This window comes from Hippocampus comes, unplaced genomic scaffold (genome assembly GCF_001891065.2).
Source record: "Hippocampus comes isolate QL1 unplaced genomic scaffold, H_comes_QL1_v1.1 scaffold51, whole genome shotgun sequence".
Taxonomy (NCBI): Eukaryota; Metazoa; Chordata; class Actinopteri; order Syngnathiformes; family Syngnathidae; genus Hippocampus; species Hippocampus comes.
Genome location: NW_017805497.1, coordinates 807,421 through 828,916, shown reverse-complemented (window position 1 = coordinate 828,916; position 21,496 = coordinate 807,421). Strand labels below are relative to the sequence as shown.

Below are 21,496 nucleotides of genomic sequence, written 5' to 3'. Positions count from 1 at the left end.
GGGGGGGGGGCTTGTGTGGTGACCCACAAGGGAGGGACATTCACCAGAAAGCTGTACCTTTAAAGAAGGGGAGGGAGTTGACATGTTTCTGGGTTTTAAGGAATTATACACGTAAAAGGATGAAAGAGAGTCACTTGCTGAACAGTCAGTTTAGTGTATATTGTAAATGGGGCACAACTCGCCGTCGTCTCCCAGTCTCATTTACCTCATTTCCACAGTGGCTTAAAAAGCCAGGTAAGTTCCGCCCCATCCTCCCCATGCAGCGAAGGGGACGCACCATGCTGAAGGCACGTTGTTGACGTTAAACGTTGTCACTTGGTACGTTTGTAATTCCCCACATGCCCTAATTAATAGTGGTGCTCAAACTTACTCAATGGCTTGCGGGCTGTCACCTGCGACGCCATCACCTGCTTCCACCGACCCCGAAGAGTCACCGTTTTTCTTCCGACGGGAGTTGCAAACTTTCCTCCGCTTGCTGGCACCGGCGCTGTTCTCGTCTTCGTCCTCTTCACTTTTGTTGCCCTTCAGCCAGGCCGGGACAGCCCGAGTGGAGCGGTCGCGTAAAACCCTCCCAGAGCCCTGCGTAGCTCCGTTCACGGCCGCTTGTGAAGCGGGGTCGCCGGATCTCGTGCGGGTGGCTCCCCGCTCCCTGAGCCCTCGCCGCGGGGTGACGGCCGCACCCGGGGCCGGGGTCTGCTCTGCGGCCTTGTGCTCCACCAGCTCTTTGCCTTTATTTACATCTTCATTTCGGTCGCTGGTTGCTTCCATCACCGAGAACGCACTTTAGCCCGTCTTTAATTCCGTAGAAAGTCCGGATGGTTTACTTGCAAAACGAGGAATAGCGCACATCTAGTATACAGACATTTTGATGTTGAGAGGCCTCTATCCGACTGTGGAGCATTTTCGGAAAAGGTTCGTTGCAAATTATACACATCGATTTATTGATTACAAAATGAAAACTTTTCTTAATTATCTATTCGGAAATTACCCGATATAACCTTAAAGAAGCAGCCGCCGTTTTCGCGTTCTTAAAGCTATAGTAAACCTACTTATTCTAGCGGGCCTGGAGCGCAACCATTTTGTGCGCTTTGTTGCGTCTCCTTTAAGCCAAACACAAATCGAGGGGAAACGTTGGTGAGAGCCACTGCGCTTTAGCAGCTGCACAAATCACCTGGATTCTGTTGTTCTGTTTCGCACTCGCTCACACTGCGGCTGCGTCGATTGTAGATCTGCAAAAAACATCATCAGTCGTGAGGGCCGTCGAGCATTTTGGGAATTGGAGTTCAAATTCTGGCTACAGTAGTTTATTCTCCCGATCTTTTTTTGATAGCGCTTTACATTTTTTTGTTGTAATTATTTTTCCACGTTTTATGTCAATGTTATATTTAATAATTATGTATGTTATCGATACTGACCTGATGCGTAGTAGATAAAGAAAGAACTATGCATATATTGTAATTGCCTTATATATACTAATTACCTATATATAAATTGCTGTATTTCGCCCAGCATTATTGTGTTGAATGCACCTTTAAAATATTCCTTTCCCATAGTATAAATATCGGTGGAGCCAAAATGGCTGACCATGATCACCAGCACCAATATTGCTTTTTAAAATAACATTCACAACAATGTTGGCTCATAGCCACTAGATAGCGCCACTTACTATAAAATGTGTCTGTTGGCGTGACTTGCAACCAAGCTTAACTAAAATGCTACCAGCAGTTGTGGCAAAATTATTGCCAAGTGTTTAAGTAAAAGTACCTATACTTGTTCAAAAAATAACGTTGCTAAAAATAGAAGTACTTATCAACTCTGGTACAGAAGTAAAAGAAAGAAAGAAATAAAGAAAGAAAAAGTACAGACTCTGAAATGTTCTTAAGGTGTTGTTTTGACTCTTGGCTTGACCTGTCAGAGGGTTGCCACAGCAAGTTTCTCACGTGATTTGTTAGGAGCAGTTTTCAACCTGTGGGTTCTTCCTGACACTACCCCAATTATGTATGTCGACTTGGGACCAGCATTGGGTCACTGACCGGGAATCAAACATGTGCTCTCTGTGTTAAAGGCAGCAACATGTCCCACTGATATCAGTGCCTGAAATGTTCTCAAGTACATCGGCCTGAGTAAATAGAAAAAAATGAACTTTTACTGTCCATGATAAACAACGCCCTAATTGATAATTATAATTTCGGGAAGCAGGGTGTGTTACAGCAGCAACAGATTCAGAGCAGCAAGTAATTTCTCATCCATGGCCTTATTTAAGAGAAAAAATATATTACCGGTACATGCCGCATGTTGTAGCTTAAGAGCTAGTTAGCTTCTGCATATTTATGCTATTAAAATAATGTGTTCCCATAACATTGGTAATGTGAACTGAGTAGCAAAATATTTTTAAACAGTCAATGATATCTTCAAAAGAACACCTTACCAGTGTGTGTTTTTTCCACATAAGACACAATTTTCAAAAGCCTGAAGCTGGTGATTTATGGCTTGCACAAGAGGCAACACATAGCTGCGGCCTTTTGAAGGAGCTGCAGCTGTTTGATGGTCCTTTGAGAGAGTCCAGTTAAAAGGTCGCTAAGGACTTGGTCTATAGTTTCAAAAAAATTATTCAAAGGGTCCTATTTTCATGCTCAGTGCAGGTCCAGTGCAAAGTGTAGTTTAACTGTGCATGGGTGGAGTTTTCTTTTATTTCGTATTTTGCCTGAATCCACCACGCGTATTCGTGGAGGGCTGAATTTGTCTGCCTGCGCGTCAATGAAATACAGCAAAATCCCTGATGGGTTTCCCATGTTAACACAAGACTGTGGTGTCAGCTGACAGGTGGTGACAATTTGCTCGACTTCTGTTTTCGAATCCTCCCTCCACCCTTTGGTGTGTGCAGCCATGTTTCTAGAGCAAAGTTGATCCACAGCAATGGAGTTTATGAAACATTTGCCAAAGCGCTTGATAATAGTTGATGTACAAAGCCAAGGATATGTGTCCATTCACCAAGGTTGGTGCCAAAGTCCTCTGCCTTGCAAAACATTTATGATCGTACCCCGCCCCCGACGTCGCCATTTAAAAAAAGTTTCCACTATTATGTTGTTAAAAGTTAGTGTGACAGTCATAGTTGAGAGTTTATTCCTACAAAATTTGGGAGCAATTGTGACGCCAGTTAAAGAGTACAAGATGGAATCCAAATTCCACAACAGCCTTCCAACTGAATGGATAAAAACACAACACGGTGGAACCTTTCATTTTAATACTTCTTAAAGTCTGCAATTAGGTATTTGGCCAAAATGTTAAGAAAAAAAATACATGCAAGAGATCAACATTTCGCTTGATATTTTACCTCAGTGAGATTCGTAAGATTTAACTGAGCAACTGTGTTTTGCATTTTCTTTGGAAAAAGACGAACAAGTCAGATGAGGACCACAGACTAAGAAATGACACATTGCTGATTTTGGAAATGCTTTTATTTATCTATTTCTTACTATAAATATAACAAGGCAGAAAAAATGTATTTTTAATGCAACCCCTCTGATAGAAGTCAGTCTTCATAGGTCTACAAAGGTAAAGCACTTGTTGGCAATAAGGCACATACGAAGAGTTTGTATTGTGACACCTACGGTTAAACTAGGCTTCTGTGTAGCTCCACACCAATGATCAGTGTTTGTTATGTGGGTGAAATGCAAGCAAATGAAAGAAAAGCAGCAGTTTGGAGTGAGCCACAAGTAGGAAGTGACCTTTGTCAAACGCACAAACATGTTTTTAATGCCGGTTGGAGCATACTTGTTTTTATAGCTTGGCCAAGACCGGACTCCAGTTTAGGTAAAGAGCACTGCAAAGTTGTCATCTTGGAGCTTAAAGACCCACTCAAAACATAATCCAGTTCCAAATAGTAAATAAAAACAAGAATAAGAAAAGAACAAAATACAATAACGTGAATTCTTTCAACTGTTGGACACTTTGGCAGGAAAAAAAAATCTACTTTTGTTACTTCGACTTTTGAAAAATCTCTAAACAATGTTAATAAAGTTATCAAATATATTAGACCTTTTCTTCTCACTTCATACCCAACGCATGTATAATGCATATATTAATTACATATATCCTGATGATTTGTCATCATACAAGAAAAATAAAAGTAGTTGTCACCAGTTGTGGACATTTAAAATGGTGAGTTGGACTAAACAAACTTGTTTTCATTTATTTCTTTTGTGTCTCCTGTTCTGTCATGCATGGATGTAGATTTGAATCATTGGCATTACAGGTAATGTTTTGGTAAGTTTATGATCCTGAGGTGGAGCAAATTTCATAACTTGAGCCATGAGCTGAAAAAGTGTGGGGGAACCCTGACTTAGACTGATAGGATCTCCTTCAGAATAATAAGAACAATAATAAACAGTTAAAATAATGCACTCCCATAAAAATGACTATTGTCTCAGCACCAGGTCGGGTATTGCTCCAGTTGTTTCCAGTCTGAGATCACATGTGTAGAGTTTCTTTTTACAAGTGCCTATTAAAACATTCATGAGTGTAACCACAGAGGACTGATTCTACACTCTTGAAACTGCACGGTCAAAAGTAACCCAAAGTGGGTGACGTAGCTAACCCAGCACTGGGTCCAAAAGGGACTCAGCCAATGATGGGTTATTTATTCAGTTGAGGATTTTACCTAGCAAGTTGGGTCGAGGTTTTGATCCAACAAGATGCAAAAACTATCCATACTAATCAGCTAAATCTACAAAAGGTCAAAGTAATGAACATAGCCTTTGGTAAAAGCAACCCAATCTGCTCAAAAACAACTTTTTTTAGTGTGTGACTGATGATTGACAATGCAACAGTCAAGTAGCCCGAGTGCATCTCCTCATCTGTCTCCATAGTTTGAAGGAGGGTAAAGGAATGAAGCGAATGTTGTTATATGGAGGAGGTAGCCTTGTCACGTTACCCCAATACTGCAACACCACAAATTCACTGGACTTGTGAGTCATCCTAAGTCCAGAACCATTCAAGAATCTTTCCACTTCAGACTTTATTATGAAAGGCACGGTGGAAGATTTCAAAAAAACAAAAAACAGACCAGGGTGGCATAAAAAGTATGTGTAAGGCACCGTGGTGAGGCCTTTTTTTAATATCCTCAGACTGCAGTATATGTAAGCTTAGTTAGCATGTAGCCACTAATGTTCATATAGAAAAGGCCTCAAATGTATTTGCATTTTTGTTCACCTTTCACGAGTCAAAAATGAATTCTAAAAAGACGATATAAATGAGACACATTCAGTCATAGTCCCCAGTGAGAAAAAAACATACAATATATGTGATGTCACCATTTTTCATATATTAAAAATGCTGTTATGTTTGCTTTCTATCTGTCCAAAAAAAAAAAAAACCCACGCACACACATTCAACTGGGGACATTTCTTCAAATAAACCAAGAAGTGTGTTCAAATAGTTAAAGCAGCGACACCGAAACGAGCAAACTAGTTATAAGCCATTGAACACACCGCTTGAAAACCTTCATTTAAAAAGAACCGCAACAACATAAACACAGCTAAATGAGCCAAATAAGTACCAAGCAGGCATGTATGTTTGAAGCATAAACATTCAATCTGCCTGGACGGACAGCAACACCTACAGCACTTGACAAGGAAAAACAAAACAAAACAAAACAAAAAAAAACCCAACTAAAATATAGTAGTTGGAAAAAAAATACTACGACATTCATTAGTATATGCAAAACAGTTGGCTTCAGTGGTATCCTCTCGTGTCAGTAGTTCTGAACTTTTTTTCCCCCACTTGTACTTCTAAAGGTATCTTTACCCCCTAAAATACAAAGCTAAACCTACGGTATAGAACCTTAAATATGTCATCTCTTCATAAATACTTGAATGTACCTTCAGGTTTTTGTTGCTATAGCAACCTGGTGACGAGGCCGTGGGTCATTGACAAGATGGCGTTGTTTTGTTAATTTTGCTCACAGTTGAGACGAGGCCGTCCCCGCACCGAAGTCAACTTCCTCCAACGGCAGTTCGCCTCATAAAATTTGCATCGAAAATTGTGCCATGAAGTTGCCTTTGTTTCAGGTTAAACGTAGGCTCATACGTGGGGTGCGCTGTTCCACCGCGTGTGCTCATACTCGTTTCTTCAAGCGTCACTGCCACTTTGGGTGTGCTCAATGGTTCTCCGAATCCAAAGGTGTTTACTCTTAATGCCCGCTGTTGAGAAGTTACAGGGGTGGATCAGTCACAGGCAGAATAACGCTCGTGTTTACTTCAAGCAGGCCGAGCCACCGCATCTCAATACTGGTAGACATCGTGGATGGGCAGCTGAAAGGCCATGGCCGGGAAGGCCTGCGGCACGGCGTAGCCGGCGTAGCCTCCGTATGCTGCAGCCGCAACGGCCGCGTTCTTCTGCAGGGCAGCCAGGGCAGCTGTGTTGGCCGCATAGTTTGTGAATGGGACATATCCGGCACCGTACAGGCCGCCGGCTGCTTGGATGCGCGGGACATTGTGGGCCATGGCATAGATGGGAGTGATCGGACGACCCTGTAGAATGAAGGGGGAGAGTATTGAAGTATTCAATGCTTTGTACATCCCGAACATGAACAAGTTCAACAACACTAATTACAGCAACTGCTCATGATGACCCTTCTAACAGTGTTAACTATAATTTAGCACATCTATTTCTATCCTCTTGACAACTCCTTCAAATAGAAGTCTAAATAATAAGCTACCAAGGAAACATGCAGTCATAAGGAGGAACTACTGCATGCCTGTGAAATGTGGCTGCACATTCTTCATTTGTTCATATTTTTGGGACAAGAGGTGGCGCGCATACCTGAAAAGGTGGAGGAGTGGAGACCGGCAGAACTGTGGCGGCGGCGGCAGGAGCCGAGGTGTGTTCAGGGTGTTGCATGGCCAGAGGGTTAATAAGGTGCTCCACTGCGTGCACCTTGCCCTCCTCCATTAGCTTGGCCGCGGGGGCCGCACTGAACACTGGGTACTGCCCGGCCAGAGTTGGCAATGCCACTGCAGGCGGACACAGAAGTGAGTGGCGGTTTGGATCACACACAGAAGTAAAAAAGGATGCGATGTAGCATCTGGCTAACAGCAGAAGACCAGCACATTCAATACATCCACCCATGCTCAAAAAGTCACACCGACTAAAACACAAAATGGTACAGATCAAAGAGAAGAAGCTAAAGAAGAGAATGTATGTTAGAAGAGAAGAATATGATAAGCGGGTCGTGTTTGAATATGATTTAGAATAGAATGGTGCTAAATTTTGGATTGACCACATTGCTTCACCACACACGCAGGCGCACACCTTTAGAATGAGCATAACGTCATCATTGTTTCCGATGGACAAAGGTCTTTCCAATTTAGGGGTAATCCTGTGTTTCCACACCTGACCAAACTACTGATTTCTAACTTATCAAAGCTCCAGTCGCGTAACAAAGCTTCCGATTTTCAAAATAGGCAAATCTTGCAATATCAATAAAAGACAAGAATAATTATGTGGTGGGTGAGGTATTGTTTGCGTCTTGCTTTATGATGATGGAATCTATTCAATACTTGATTTATATTTCAGGATGAATTGCCCATCAGATTTTACTGTTGACGACTCAACAACATTCCACCTTCCCTCCAAGTTTTCTAGTGTTAAAAAAAAAAAAAAGTTCAACACGGCTCTATTCTGTGTGTGGATATTATTTGTGAAGAAGAACCAAACATTTGCTTAAGAGCGATTCCCCTCCATTTATATACGACGTATCCCCATGTGCTTACAGGTACATACGCCATTTTATTTTTTATTATACTTGCATATATAAACCAAGGCTGAGTTGAAATGGAGGAAAACAACGTAATCAATAAAACACGGGACAAAAAATATACGCATCAGCATAGTTTTGTGTCGACTCGAATAGACATATGCAAGTCTGCGTATGAAACATGGAGACACTTAACATTGTCTTTGTCTTACCTCCAACTGCAGTGAAACCAAGAATAAAGGGACTGCTGGATAATGGCGCGTTCCATTGCCATTGTAAAGCTAATTACAAGCACTCTACAGTTGAGTAAAGTCCCGCCCTTAACCACTGCCCAAGGAAACTTGACACATGACAGTACGGTTGTCTCATCTTGACGTTAGGTTCGGAATGTCAACTTTCGTTTTCATCTGTAGTTGGTGACAACGTCATCAGTCATTCATTTGAATCAGCAGGAAGTCACGCAAACAATAATTGAACATTGTGCACTTAATGTCACTAATGTTGCTATTTTGTGTTACTGTTCCTCTTTTCGATGAGAAATCAGAAGAGTGGACACATAGGAATGAATTTAAAAAAAAAAAAAAGAAAATGCCTGTGAGACAGGTTCAAATTTTGATTCCAGTCTTGACTGAATGTGCTGTGAGGTGTTTGCCACAGAGAATAACTTTCACTTTTTACTGACAAAAAAAAGAAAACCAACAAGAAAAAATACACCCATGTTTTTAGAGTTGGATTAGATGTGAAACAACAATTCAGTCAAAAGCTGGAGTTGCAAGGTTGAAAAGAGAAAGTTAACATTATTTACAATTCAATGTTCAGACAGACAACATCACCGAGGGATGAATTATTGTGAACTTATTGTCGTTATTTATTTTGCATTGTCACCCAAATGTTCCTATTCCCCTTTTCAAATTGATTTAAATTAATGATAAAGCAAATAGTTATTACTGGACTTCCTTGGTCCTATTTTATCAAGCTAGCATGGAGCGTTGGTTACAATGCAGCCACCTTGTGAGCCAGCAACGTACAGTAGTAACCTGACACTCCAGATGTCCTGTTTTACCAAATGTTTTTTTTTTCACATCCATGTGTGTAAAAGCCAATTGAGATTGGCTGGGAAATGTCAAGCACTTGTACAACTGCTGTATCGTTACATCATGCTGCAATTACATGAAAGGGTAAAAAAAAAATGCTAGCTTGACAGGTTTATCACCGTGAAAGCATACCGGTATTTTCCATCAAGATAGATGTTCCATTGCTCAGTTGTCTCACTTGTTTTAGTTGAGAAATATTTTCTCGGATCCAAAACTATCTATCTTACCTAACCAGTTCTGATTAAACTGCTGCTCTGACAACATCAACGCTAACCTTTTTGATGCGTTGCGCTTTTCGGTACATTGAAACTGAGAAGAAACCCACCGCCTCATGCTTGATATGTGATTTGATTAGATTTGCTGTGATAAATTTCAAACCCTTTTTCTTGAATGTACAGCCAATTTACATGTTGATTAGGTCAATGTTGTTATCAGTCTGAACATTCCGTAGGACAATTTTCTTTTTTTGCATCAGCAGCAAATAGCAGTTACCATTTGATCACGCAAGAAAGCAAATCTTTCTTCTTTGAATCAATCAGCAACGGCAGCCGTTTAGCATGTCCATCCGGCAACAACTATTATTTTGATTTTGACAGAAAGACAGAAAGAACGAGTTCTTACAGAAATACATGAAACGACCATCCATGTCATTGCCTGTATTCTATGCAAGAACAGTGCGAGAAGAAGAAGGAGACGGAAAGGGTTTAGTAAAGGCTTTTGAGATGGGTGAGGGTAGGGATGGCTATGTCTATCTCACTGACTTGTGCCTGGTTTGATGGCAACTGGGTTGACGGAGGCAGCAAGCTCCAGACTGGGCATCAGTTCATAGGACTTTTCGGGCAGCTTGGTCTTACCCTCATGGTAGCGGCTGTAGATGCCACGACCGGCAGAGTAACCCCCCAGGTATGACCCCCGAGGACCAGGGGTACGGTTACCCGTGGCGGCGCGACCACGACCTCGCACAGTACCTGCTTGAATACAACAGGTCATCGGATTACTGGGGTAATGGTTTGGGACTTTCTGTTGAAATTCTTGCGATAGACAACGTGCTAATGGACAAGGATGAGATGTCATTTTGCAGTGCTTATGCAAATTGAATAATATAAACAATGGTGGTTTGAGCTCAGAGTGTAGCTATTGAAGGGCCACTTGATTCTCTTTCAGGGGCAATGTTCTGACTTGTAAATTGTGTCTGGGCTCCGTGACGTTCTATGCCATGTTGTGGATATTCATCCATGAGATGGCAGAAGGAGACAGCGTAGCAGGAAAGGGGATGGTGTTAGAAAATGTATAGTTGGTCACATAGCAAGAAGGCTAATTGTTCATTGGGAAAATAAGTAGAAATGAGCGATTACCATTGTTCTGTATCAATGAGGTTCCTTTGGAGAGAAAACCAAAACACAATGATTGTTGAAAGTCAGATCGATTTTCCTGCTTCCACCATATTCAATCAATCATCCAAGATAACGGGATTCACTTTCATGACGTCATCACCCCTGTTGTTGTCTCTCATGATTCGAAGGACAGACCTTCATCTATTCAAGTTTATCTTGATCAAGATTGAGTTTCCCTTAAATTTGAAGTGCTTATTGCATCATAGGCGACTTAACGTAATTAGAAGTTTTTAGCGATGAGTTTACCCCCCGAACACCTGCAACTACCAACAATCACAAAAACATTTCATGTTTTAGTGTCTGACACTAAAGTGCTCTAACCTTTCACAAAGTAGTCCCTGTTCGGTCCGATGAGTGGGTTGTAGGGATAACCATAGTAGGCCAATGTGTAAGGGTCACACTGGTAGACGTAGTTTTGCTGTGGAGCTTCCGGAGTAGCAGAAACCCCCTTTGATGCCTTCTGGCGAGAGTACTGCTCTTTGTCAACTGGCTTGGCGAGTGTGACCTCAATGCAGGAGCCCTCCACCTCTGTTCCATTCAGGTGGTCCATGGCCAGCACGGCATCATCGCGGGATGTGAAGTGAACAAAGGCGTAGTCACGGATTTTCTTCACTCGCTCTACACAACCTGGGTTCCACTGACTAAACACCTGGTTGATGAAGAAAATACCATTGTTGTTTCTTGAACCAAAGTCAACGTGATTCGCTAAAGTGTTCCATTTACAGTAATCCCTCGCTATGACACGGTCCATCTTTCAGGGCTTCGATGTTTCATGGAATTTTACCTGGAGTTCTTTTTGTTCTTTTTTTTTTTTTTAAATAGCGCATTGTGTGGTGCACCCTGATTGGCGAAGGGACTGTAGACTAATGTCAACAGTCTCTGTACCTCATCGATGTACAGCTTGCCAAATTTTCTCCATGACAAAATCCACAATGTCGACGAAACTCTCAGTTTGTAAGAAAATGTGTGTGTGTGTGTGTGTGTGTGATAGATAGATAGATAGATAGATAGATAGAAATAGATAGATTTTTTTTTTAAATGCTTGGGCCTGAAAAATAGATAGATAGATAGATAGATAGATATAAATAGATAGATTTTTTTTTAAATGCTTGGGCCTGAAAATTTTTTTCATCTTTGGTTTCATCCAATACAGTATTGTATTGTATACATAATAATTGTCAAAAAAAATAAAGATGAGTACTTCACGGATTTCACTTGTCACGGGTTCTTTTTGGAACGCAAGCTCCGCGATAAACGACGGATTACTGTACTACTGTCAAGGCAACCTACCTGTTTAATTGTTTCCTCGCTGGTCTCCATCATAAGATTCCTGACGTAGAGTATTTTCACAGTCTCCATGACATCTTCATCCACATCAATTTCTGGCTCTGCCCAGTCCACCGCAATCTGATGACCCCACAGCTGAATGCGTCCAGGCATCAGTTTCCTGCGGGCCATGGCGGCCGCACGGTGCGACTCGTATTCTACAAAGGCAAAGCCACGGTTCTTCATCTTGTCTGCAGCGCTGGCGTAAACAATCACATCTAGCACGCCCTCGGTCACCTTGGAGACCTCCTCCAGAATCTCCTCACGCTTTTTGGTCTTGGGGATACCGCCAATGAAAAGACGGCAGTTGTCTACAGAGGAGCAGACCCCGAGGAGCCGTCCGGGCCGCACCTCGTAGTTGTTGAGCTCCCGCACAGCCCGTTTGGCTTCGTGTTTCTCAGTGTACATCACAAAAGCATAGCCCCGATTCTTCCCATCAAAGTCCATCATCAGGCGCATCTCATAGATGCGTCCCACAGACTCGAACACGGGAACGAGCTCGTCCTCATAAACATCTCTTGGGATCTTGCCCACGAAAATTTCACATCCCCTTGGTGGAGATGGGCCGTTCCAACCGGGAGGGGGCCCGTATTTGCGTTGGCCATTTTCCTGGACCATACCGTAGCCAGTGCGCTCCATCAAAGCCACCAGTGCAGCCTCATTGGGAGTGCCTGCGACACCCTCCGGAATGTTGATCTGTCCGAGGAGAGTGTGGTGGGGGGCACCGGTGGATTTGCAAAGCTTGGAGGGGGCAGTATTGTTGCTCATGGTTGAAGAGGAAGCAGGATCTTCGGCTGTCATTCTGACAAAAACATCCAATTAAAGCTGTGGCCTGAGGAAGGCAAAGAGATTGGGAGAAATTAGTCGTTGGTTCTTGTCAAATACTTGAATGACATTCAAGCATATATTATTTGTAATTCCTGAATAAAAATCACTCAGTCATAGATGATTAGAAACCAAGACAAAAGGTCGTCGTTTGGTGGGCTTATAACGTGACAATCGTCGATAAATGCGCAAGCTGCCTCACACTATCAGTAATTTTACAACCCTGTTTTGTTCGCTCCATAAGACTCTTTTCTGATCTCTGACCCCCATAAGGAAGATTGGCAAGTCATAAATCCTTCAACTTTCGTTCAAGGTTCACCGAGGTCGGCTCTGTCACATGTTCACGATGACTGAGTGGTGCTGGCACGGCTGATCTTACATGCACTGTACCTCCATACACATTTAACTGTTTGTCACACTGTAGCTGCAAGAGATTGTTGGATATTCAACGCCCTGCTCAATATGAATGTCATACTGTACAGTGTGTTTGTGTGTGCGAGTGCATTCTCTTTTTTTAATACTGTACCTGCATAAAAAGCACTGAGAACAATCAGCTTCCTAAGCGTAAACCTCTTATATCTCAACACTGGCGGCATTCAGAAAGCAAAAATGCACAGCATTAAGTCTCTAATCACCACAATGTGAGGCAACCAATCATCTTGGACCGTGTGTGTGTGTGTGTGTGTGTGTGTGTGTGTGTGTGTGTTGTGTGTGTGTGTGTGTGTGTGTGTGTGTCTGTATGGGAGTGGGGGGGTGCTTCTTTCGATTGTTCGGACATTTGATCATGAGCATGAGGCGGTCAACAAAGGTTAAAAAAAAAAACTACAAAGCCAAGCAACCATGGTAACGTAAGCATTCATTTGCCTGAACCAATATCCCAACACCCCCATCCAACACACACACACACACACACACACACACACACACACACACACACACACACACGCTCTCACACCTACAGACACACCCCCACACACACACACACACGCGCACACACGCACACACACACACACACACACACACACACACATACACACACACACACCTGCTCTCTGCTACCTTACAGCCTACGAACTACAAACACCCTAGATTGCAATTTATGAACAAATCAAAGTAATATAAGAAGAATCAAGATTCTTTAGTGAATGCAAAAGGGCAGGAGCCAAGAGTGACGAAACCAGATGTTGCTTATTTTCTGTCTTTTGTCATTAGTCGAGCGTGACGAGGTCAAGGTGACATATCCGACCATTTTATGAACCTGTTCCTGTTGTTTTTCTTGATGATTAAGCAAGTGAGCTTCATAAGCCTAAAACAAACAGTAGTCAAAAGGATTATTAAAACACAAGGAAGGACCACAGCTCTCAGACAGCGCAGACCGTTGACATTAGTCTAACCCAATCACGACTCACTGTGTGGTCGTGAGTGTGTGTGTGTTGGGTAAGAGCTGCAACAGGTAGATGATTAACCTACGACCACAAATTGTATACTTTTACTCAAAAGTGAGCTTTACTCTCAGCACCAAAATCACATTTTCAGAGCGAGACAACAACACAAGAGTAAAGAACACATACTATCTCCCATCTCATCCGTCTCCTATCTCATCTGATTTAGCGACAACAAGATCCCGTCAAACCTTCAAGACCGACCGTGAAGTCATTCGACAGCTCTGAAAGGGCGAAGGCTTGATTGGCTAATCTTACCAGGTTAAGAGTCACTATCATAGCTTTGAGAGATCAGCCTCGTGTTTATAATTGATAGAAGCACCTGATTCCTTGCGCATTAACAACGTGTCCTAGAGGACCACATTGTTTTATGAGTGCAGAGAAGGCTTTTACAAGCATCCTCTGGACTAAGCCATAAAGCTGAACTCATGTTACCCATTGGAAAGTGGGCTTGGCGTTGACCCATAATTCCACACAGTAGGAGGAAAAAAAAGATTAAGAATACACTGTAGGCCTAGAATGACTCTCTGTGAGCTACAATATGTATATTAAAGCTGGCCATCATCAGGCGCACACGCACAATATACTATAATATCTAATCGAACAGCGGTATCAGTAATTCTGCCTTCGAAAAGATCACAAGTTTTACCAAGGTATCCATTGAACAAAGCCATTTTTTGTTCCCATGTATTTTGCAAGTAAATCACTGCAGTCAATTCAGCAACCTTTATGATTGTGGGTTTAATTCACACTGGTGTAGAAGTGCAGCACTTCATACTGTGATGTTTCTAAATTTCAGCTTAGCTCCATTTGGATCTGTACATATTGTGCACAGAGGTGTGTAGGACAAATTGAATATTTCTGTAAAAGGAAAATGAAATCTTTCCATTTCCATCCAAAGGTGACGCTACAAATAGGCCCGAGTTGCCATGCTACGCTTCAAGGAACCATAAACAAAAACATTACATTACTTTAACACACACACAGATGCATTTTCACACAGCCTCGGGTGAAAAGAGCTCAAACTTCCCTTTGTGGCTTGTTGCAAATGTTATTCTGACCGAAGCAAGAGAGAGGCAAGGTGAAGTCCTCATTACAGAAAGAGACGGATGCAAAAAAAGAGAAGACGGAAGAGAAGCCGATAATGCTGAGAAGGGATGATAGCTACCAAAGTTGCTTGACAGCACTCCACCGCTGGGCCGTCTGCTCTAAGGAGTGCTGGTCCACCTCCATGACAGACAGGTTCAGCGGGGCACTGAACACACATGGACCGGCCTCCTCTACACAAACACTGCAAGCGTGAGCACTGATCAGGGTGGAGCTTGAACAGGTACTCATCTGTGTATGGTATGTATGCATGTGTGTGAGAGAGAGAGAGAGAGAGAGAGAGTGGAGGAGAGATGGCTGATGGGAAATGCAGTCGTCTTTTCTGCTTAGAGATACAGAAAAGGAAAGGTGGAAAATAACAGGAAGCGTTTAGAAGCTTTTAGAAACATCCTCTGGTTTTTCGGGAGTGGGGGTTGCTGGATGATTTCTGTCCTGTCTGCACAAGACGTGAGCATCTTTGGCCATGTAGGACTTTTTTTTTTCCAGTCAGCAGCTTAACTTAAGCAAACAATACACACCTTCCTGGGCAGCTAAGAGCAGAGGGAGAGAGAAAGAAGGGTGCAAAGTCCCAAATGAGAGGGCTTGACTTGCTCTTGTAGGTTCTGTCTTAAAAAAAAAGTGCTCTCAAGAGCAAGAAGAGAGGGAGTGAAGGACAAACTAGAGCAGATGGGGTGAAATCAAGTGGGTGAGATTAAAGTCTCGGTGTGTGGTCAACAGTTTGCTTGAGTATCAGCTGCTATTGAAACTGGCTCCACTCCTTAACGACCGGGAAAACAACTGATAAGGAAATCTAAACAGCACCAAGAACAAAGAGAAATGCTGAAAAAAATTCCATAGTATGGTTTAAACCCCCCCCCCCCCAAAAAATCATCTCTTCAGGTGTTCTGAGGTGAGGGGGGATGGGCTGAATCTCAAAACGATCAATGGTTAACTGTGTAGCGCCCCCAGGGAGACCTACCCTGAAGAATATTTACCACTCACTCACTAAATACTTTAATACTCAATCATTGCCTTGTATGATTATATGACTGGAGGTGAAATGTGAAAAGTGTGTAGAATTTGAAGGGTTCGGGCAATTTGATGACCACTCAATTGATCAAATGTCGTACTGCCAGATACGCACAATTTATCATAGCTGTTCCCTTTTTCTGGTTGACTATTGTGTTCCCAATTGTTTCGGTATGGTGCATTAAAACAGCAAATTGTGTTGATCTGACTCTACCTCAGCTTGTTGAAACGAGGTTTTAAAAACGTACAATATTTGTTTGTAAAGCTGTGACACATCAGCATATTTCAACATATGATTTTTATAGAAGTTTGGTGACTGTTAACGGCTTGTAAAGTTTTTTTTTTTTTTAATGGGTTAACAAAGTTGCTGAGTCTAGTTAAACCCCAAAGATTTGTTACCATCTTGAGCAAAATGTGCAAATATCTATAATGATTTATTTTGAAAATGTCTTGACATGTAAAAACTGTAATGGGACAACAGGTTAAACGGAGTTAAAGTTGTCACTGTATGACTTTGTTCTCTGTTGAGGCCAGAGCCACACGAGTTGTCACTGTATGACTTTGTTCTCTGTTGAGGCCAGGGCCACACGAGCACATACACACACACACATAGGAATTACACACACAAACACACACAAACACACACACACACATAGGAATCTGCCAAGCAGACAAAAAGGCAGGAATAAAGTCAGCAATAAAACAGTGCTGCTAATCAGTATCTTGGCCTGTGAGCCAGTTTGGTTCTGCAAGTCATCCATGAAAGTAAATAAGTAGCATGTCACGTGTGTAAAGGGTCGCAGAGAGCGACGTGACCTGCAGGAGTGCTGCGTTTCGGCTCGCGCTGGACTTTCCAGGAAGCACTTCCTCCCGGTCATATGCAGACACTGAGAAACAGCTTGAACACTTTCAAAGAAAACAATTTCCTGTGGTGATTTCCAACGCATCTCTTTGAGAACACAGAGGCCGGTTTTATTAGTAAGAAGTGATGACAAAGTCCACTAAACACCAAAAGAGATGAGTTAATAATTTGTGTCTCTTTTGCATTCTCCAAGTGAACGAGTGAGCAAGTGAAACAAAGAACTTGATGAAGGAGAAGCGAGAACTGCGGCTAACCCTTGAGGACACATGATGTCCTCACAGCGGAGGTTCACACAGTACGTCTGTCAACACGCTGACGGTCATCCAGGAGGACTGCATGGCTGACTACAGTCACACTAATAATTTAGTCATGTGACAATTTGACAAGCCTTTCACATGCTAATGTTGCTCTAGGTACCTTTGGTGAGAGGTAGAGTATGTGTCTTGGGTACTGGGCACTTTACAGAGATGCACAGTACTGAAAATTACATTACAAAATAATAAAACGATAAACTGGGCAGCATGGTGTAGGAGTGTTGACATGTCTGTGTCACAGTTCTGAGGATTGAGATTTGAATCTTGACTCCAGACTATTTGCGTGGAGTTAGCATCCATCCATTTTCTAATCCGTTTATCCTCACGGGCATGCTGAAGCCTATCCTAGCCGTCTTCAGGCAGTCGGCGGAGTACACCCTGAACTGGTTGCCAGCCAATCGCAGGGCACACAGAGACAAACAACCATTCGCACTCACAATCACACCTAGAGACAAATTAGAGTACAGTATTCCATCAACCTGCCACGCATGTTTTTGGAATGTGGGAGGAAACCGGAGTACCGGGAGAAAAGCAAGGGGAGAACCGGCGCCGGCATGCTAACCAGTCGACTGGAGTGAGCATGTTCTCAAAATCCTTTCCATCCCCAAATGTATTTTTCATGTCTCATTCTGTCATTCTGTTCGCTGGATTGAACTTCCGAGCAGGAGGATGAATGGATGGATGACTAAATGACAGCTATTAACATTATAACGCAATGAAAACGTCAATGCTAGCATTTTTACACATTACAGCCGTGCTCAACATTGAAAACTGAGTGGCTAATTGACAAACCGACTGAGATTCTCACATTCACTATGCTTTACACTGGCTAGAGTTTATACCCCTGCACATTGTACAGCGATCCAGTACAAGAGCTGTCAGATTTTGATAATAAAGAGAATAAGGATTCTTTTTTTTTTCATGTTGATTCCGATTAAGAATACAGCTCTTATATTGGCTCTTACATTTTGCAAGTGAATCTAATGGAGTGTCCCATATGTGTATTTCTTCACTGCTCTGTTTGTCTTCCATCCACGTAGCTGGCACCATCATTCCTCCGGCTCACTCAAGCTCAAATAGTCGGGGTGGGGTGTTTTGGTTTTTTTGGGGGGTTTTTTTTGTCATGACGGGGGTGTTGATGGCAAGGTAACGTACAGAACTATGATGACCATCGGGAGTGGGGTGTGACATATGCAGGAAGACTAACCAAGAAAGCAAAGAGGGGACTAACTGCCCCCCACCCCCTCCCATGATCTCGTCAGGCCTCCCTCGGAGCTCGAGAGCCCTTCAAAAGTGAAGTGAATGTGGCCTGAAGAATTTCAGGTCAGACGGAGTGCGTGTGCGACTGCCCGCAGCCCGTTCCCACTTCACCGCGGAGGGATGATTCCAGCTCATTTACCCAAAGAGCCCCCCGCCCCCACATCCCCTGCCTTAAGGAGCCACTCAAAACCACAGCAATGAAACCGTACGCCTTCAAATCAAAATACAGCATTCAGATTGTCTGATTGAGCCATCACTTGAACCCAGATTCAAACCCTAATAATAAATATGCAAAAGAAAGTTATGATCTCAGCTGTTTGTGTCGCCTAAAAAACACACGTCACCAATAATAAGATTTTGCTTTGGCTCCAGCCAAAAGAAGCTTTGCCTTCTTGGCCAAACACATTCCTTGAGTTAATCAGCTGGCCTGACTAAGGCAAGGGACAACAACTTGAAGACAATTATTACAGCTGACGCCGACATCATCACTCACTGCCCAGGTGGACACTGGGAAGAAACACTTAATCACTTTGTGACTTGGTTGGATGACTCAAACAAGGAAATATGAACAGCTTCATTTTTACATTTTTGTCATTGTCCTCCAACATTACTCCTCGCCCTTCGTCATCAAACACCGGCCCACCCATTCAACAAACACATCTCGAAACGTGTATCAGGATCCGCGTGTGTAAACGGACAATTGTAGTCAACACAACGTTTAGAGTCTTTCTCGCAAAGAAGTAGCATGAAAAGTGTTGTCGTGACATGTTTGGTTTTGCATTTGATGTAGCTCACACTATTTCACAACACACACACTTATGGATACAACAAACAGCTCTTTAGTGAGGTAAAAGTCCACAAGATTATATATATAGGCACTGAACACATGCACTCATAACAAAGTCTCCTCATGCCACTCCACTGGTTCCACTGGTTTCATTGTGAAGGACAGAATGATCTCCAGTCCAATTCATCGTTGCTTTCAGGTGCTCTGCACAACGTTGATAATGATTTTTCACTGAGTGACTGGCAAAATGAGGAAATCCAACAATAAAGATTCCTCTCAATGCAGCGGAGCGTTGCGATGTACTAAATTCATGTCCAAATTAGAAAGCAGTTGATTTCATTGCCCTTTAACAGCTGCTTACTGAAGGTTCATTGAAAATGTGCCTTTAAACCATTCATGACGAGGAGAAATAGTGTTCAGACAGTTGCAAAATTTTGGTCCCGGACATGCTATTTCAATTTTGCTGCTCGGAGACACTAAGAAAGACAGAAGACATGAAGTTGAAAGTCATCAACTGTACCTGTGGGCCACACTGAGGGGAATTGATGTCAACAAACAGGTGGTCGAAGAGGCAACTTCTGCGTTTGGAGTTTTTCTTCTCTGATTTTGGTGCCGATAAAAAGTAAGATGCAACGAAGCGGAGCAGTTCCCTGCCTGCCTGCTTCCGCCACTGCAAATGTGGAGGTAAGTAAAGGTGCTTTAGTGTTTACTCATTCTCAATGGGCAGAAAAGAGAGGTGGGGCCGTTCAGCACAGGTAACCCCCCCCCCCCTTCCCCCCCCCCCCCCCACACACACACACACACACACACACACACACACACACCAGCACCACCTATTTATTCTCTTTAACCTCTCTCTCAGCTGATAAGAAACAAGACAAAGGGGAGGGCAAGGCAGAAAAGGGCAGAGGTTGTGACAAGAACTGGTGAGTGGAAGCAATCAGGGTAAAGCTTGTCAGACAACCTGTAGATGTGTTTACGGCACTATCTCACACACGTGACCTCTTAAGGAAAGATTTCCCGAAAATGACCAAGTAAAAAATAAAGATAAGGGTGCTTTCTTTGTGATGTTCAAATAGTTCAAGTCCACTCTACAGTTTTCAAACCGATTTATTCTGACATGGATGAAAAAAAATGCAATCTAACATGCAGGCCAAGGCCAGTAGTTGACAATGCCACTCTGTCGATAGACATCGGACCCATGCGCACCCTGAGGATACGCGCTCAGGGCCGGCAGGGGTGGCAGACCCTGCCTGCCACCGCCCCTGCAAATGAAGAGTGAAAAAAATAAAAATAAAAAATAATGATCACAATGAATTATGCTATTTTCTGTGTGTAGCAAAAAAAAAAAAAAAAAACAACGGCACATCCACATAAGGTATATTTTGTCAGTTTTTAATCGTTGATTCAGAGTTCTGTTTTGCTCATGTCAGATCTGTTATGAATTGAGTCATCATTATCTTGTCAGAATTTAGCATGTTGTGAAACTATTGTGTACAGTTTTTTTTTCCAGTTATGCAATGTTATTAAAATGGGATTTGTATATCATTGACAGGAAAATGCATTCATACCTTATACTTTTGTGCTGAAGTAAATTTAATCTTTATTTTGTTTAGCTTTCATTTAAGGAGTTCAATCAAAGTATATCAGCTTATTTTAATACCTCAACTGTGAGGTTTTTTTTTTTTTTTTTGGTTTGTTCTCTTTTTGAAACATTGACAGATGAGCTGCAGGAAAATATTGTTCAGCTGTACCGTGAGACGAAAGTCAAAATTGTAAATCACTAATATTAACAGCTTTGAAATAACAGAGGTAGCACGTGGACGCTCCGTAGTTAGAACCGAATAAAGGTTTCGCTTCTGGAAATTTGGCAGGATGTGATGAGATTGCAGTGGCCATTGTGCAATTTCCAGGTCAGCTTACATGGTTTCATCTTTTGTACTCTGAATTCATTCAATGTGTTCAGTACATTTAAAAGTTTTCCCTCCTGACAGTCCACCCAAAAAGGGTCACCTTGTTTTCAGGTAACAAGAAATGAAAACCGAGCAGAATTTGAAGCTGCATGGTTTTCATTGGCATGCAATCATACCATAGACAAAATCTGAACCAACGGGTAAACCGTTTTTTTTTTAAATAGATGGTAAAGTCAAACCTTTCACAAGATCAATAGTATTATGTCCATCCATCCATCTATCCATTTTCTGATCTGCTTTATCCTCACAAGGGTCGCGGGGGTGCCTATCCCAGCCATCTTCGGGCAGTAGGCGGGGGACACCCTGAACCGGTCGCCAGCCAATAGCAGGGCACACAGAGACGAACAA

The 21,496-nt window shown here is 42.6% G+C and overlaps 2 protein-coding genes across 14 annotated transcripts in view; both read right to left on the bottom strand.

Moving 5' to 3' along the window:
• Positions 1–1,433, bottom strand: part of zfp91 (ZFP91 zinc finger protein, atypical E3 ubiquitin ligase) — a 9,753-nt gene extending 8,320 nt beyond the window's left edge. The window contains exon 1 of the mRNA XM_019876498.1: positions 371–1,433. Within this exon, the coding sequence (XP_019732057.1) occupies positions 371–768 (398 nt within the window). The 5' untranslated portion in view covers positions 769–1,433. The remainder of the gene's footprint in view (positions 1–370) is intronic.
• A 2,007-nt stretch (positions 1,434–3,440) lies between these two features.
• Positions 3,441–21,496, bottom strand: part of rbm47 (RNA binding motif protein 47) — a 29,510-nt gene continuing 11,454 nt past the window's right edge. For 5 of the 13 annotated variants that reach the window (XM_019876502.1, XM_019876504.1, XM_019876500.1 and 2 more), the window contains exons 3-8: positions 11,535–12,402; positions 10,566–10,893; positions 10,206–10,229; positions 9,612–9,821; positions 6,823–7,013; positions 3,441–6,530 (exon numbers count right to left, since the gene is read on the bottom strand). In XM_019876502.1, the coding sequence (XP_019732061.1) occupies positions 6,282–6,530; positions 6,823–7,013; positions 9,612–9,821; positions 10,206–10,229; positions 10,566–10,893; positions 11,535–12,371 (1,839 nt within the window). In that variant the 5' untranslated portion in view covers positions 12,372–12,402 and the 3' untranslated portion in view covers positions 3,441–6,281. Of the gene's footprint in view, positions 6,531–6,822; positions 7,014–9,611; positions 9,822–10,205; positions 10,230–10,565; positions 10,894–11,534; positions 12,403–15,005; positions 15,141–19,695; positions 19,875–21,496 lie in introns of those variants that run through there. The other 8 variants (XM_019876505.1, XM_019876506.1, XM_019876507.1 and 5 more) reach the window with 8 other exon arrangements.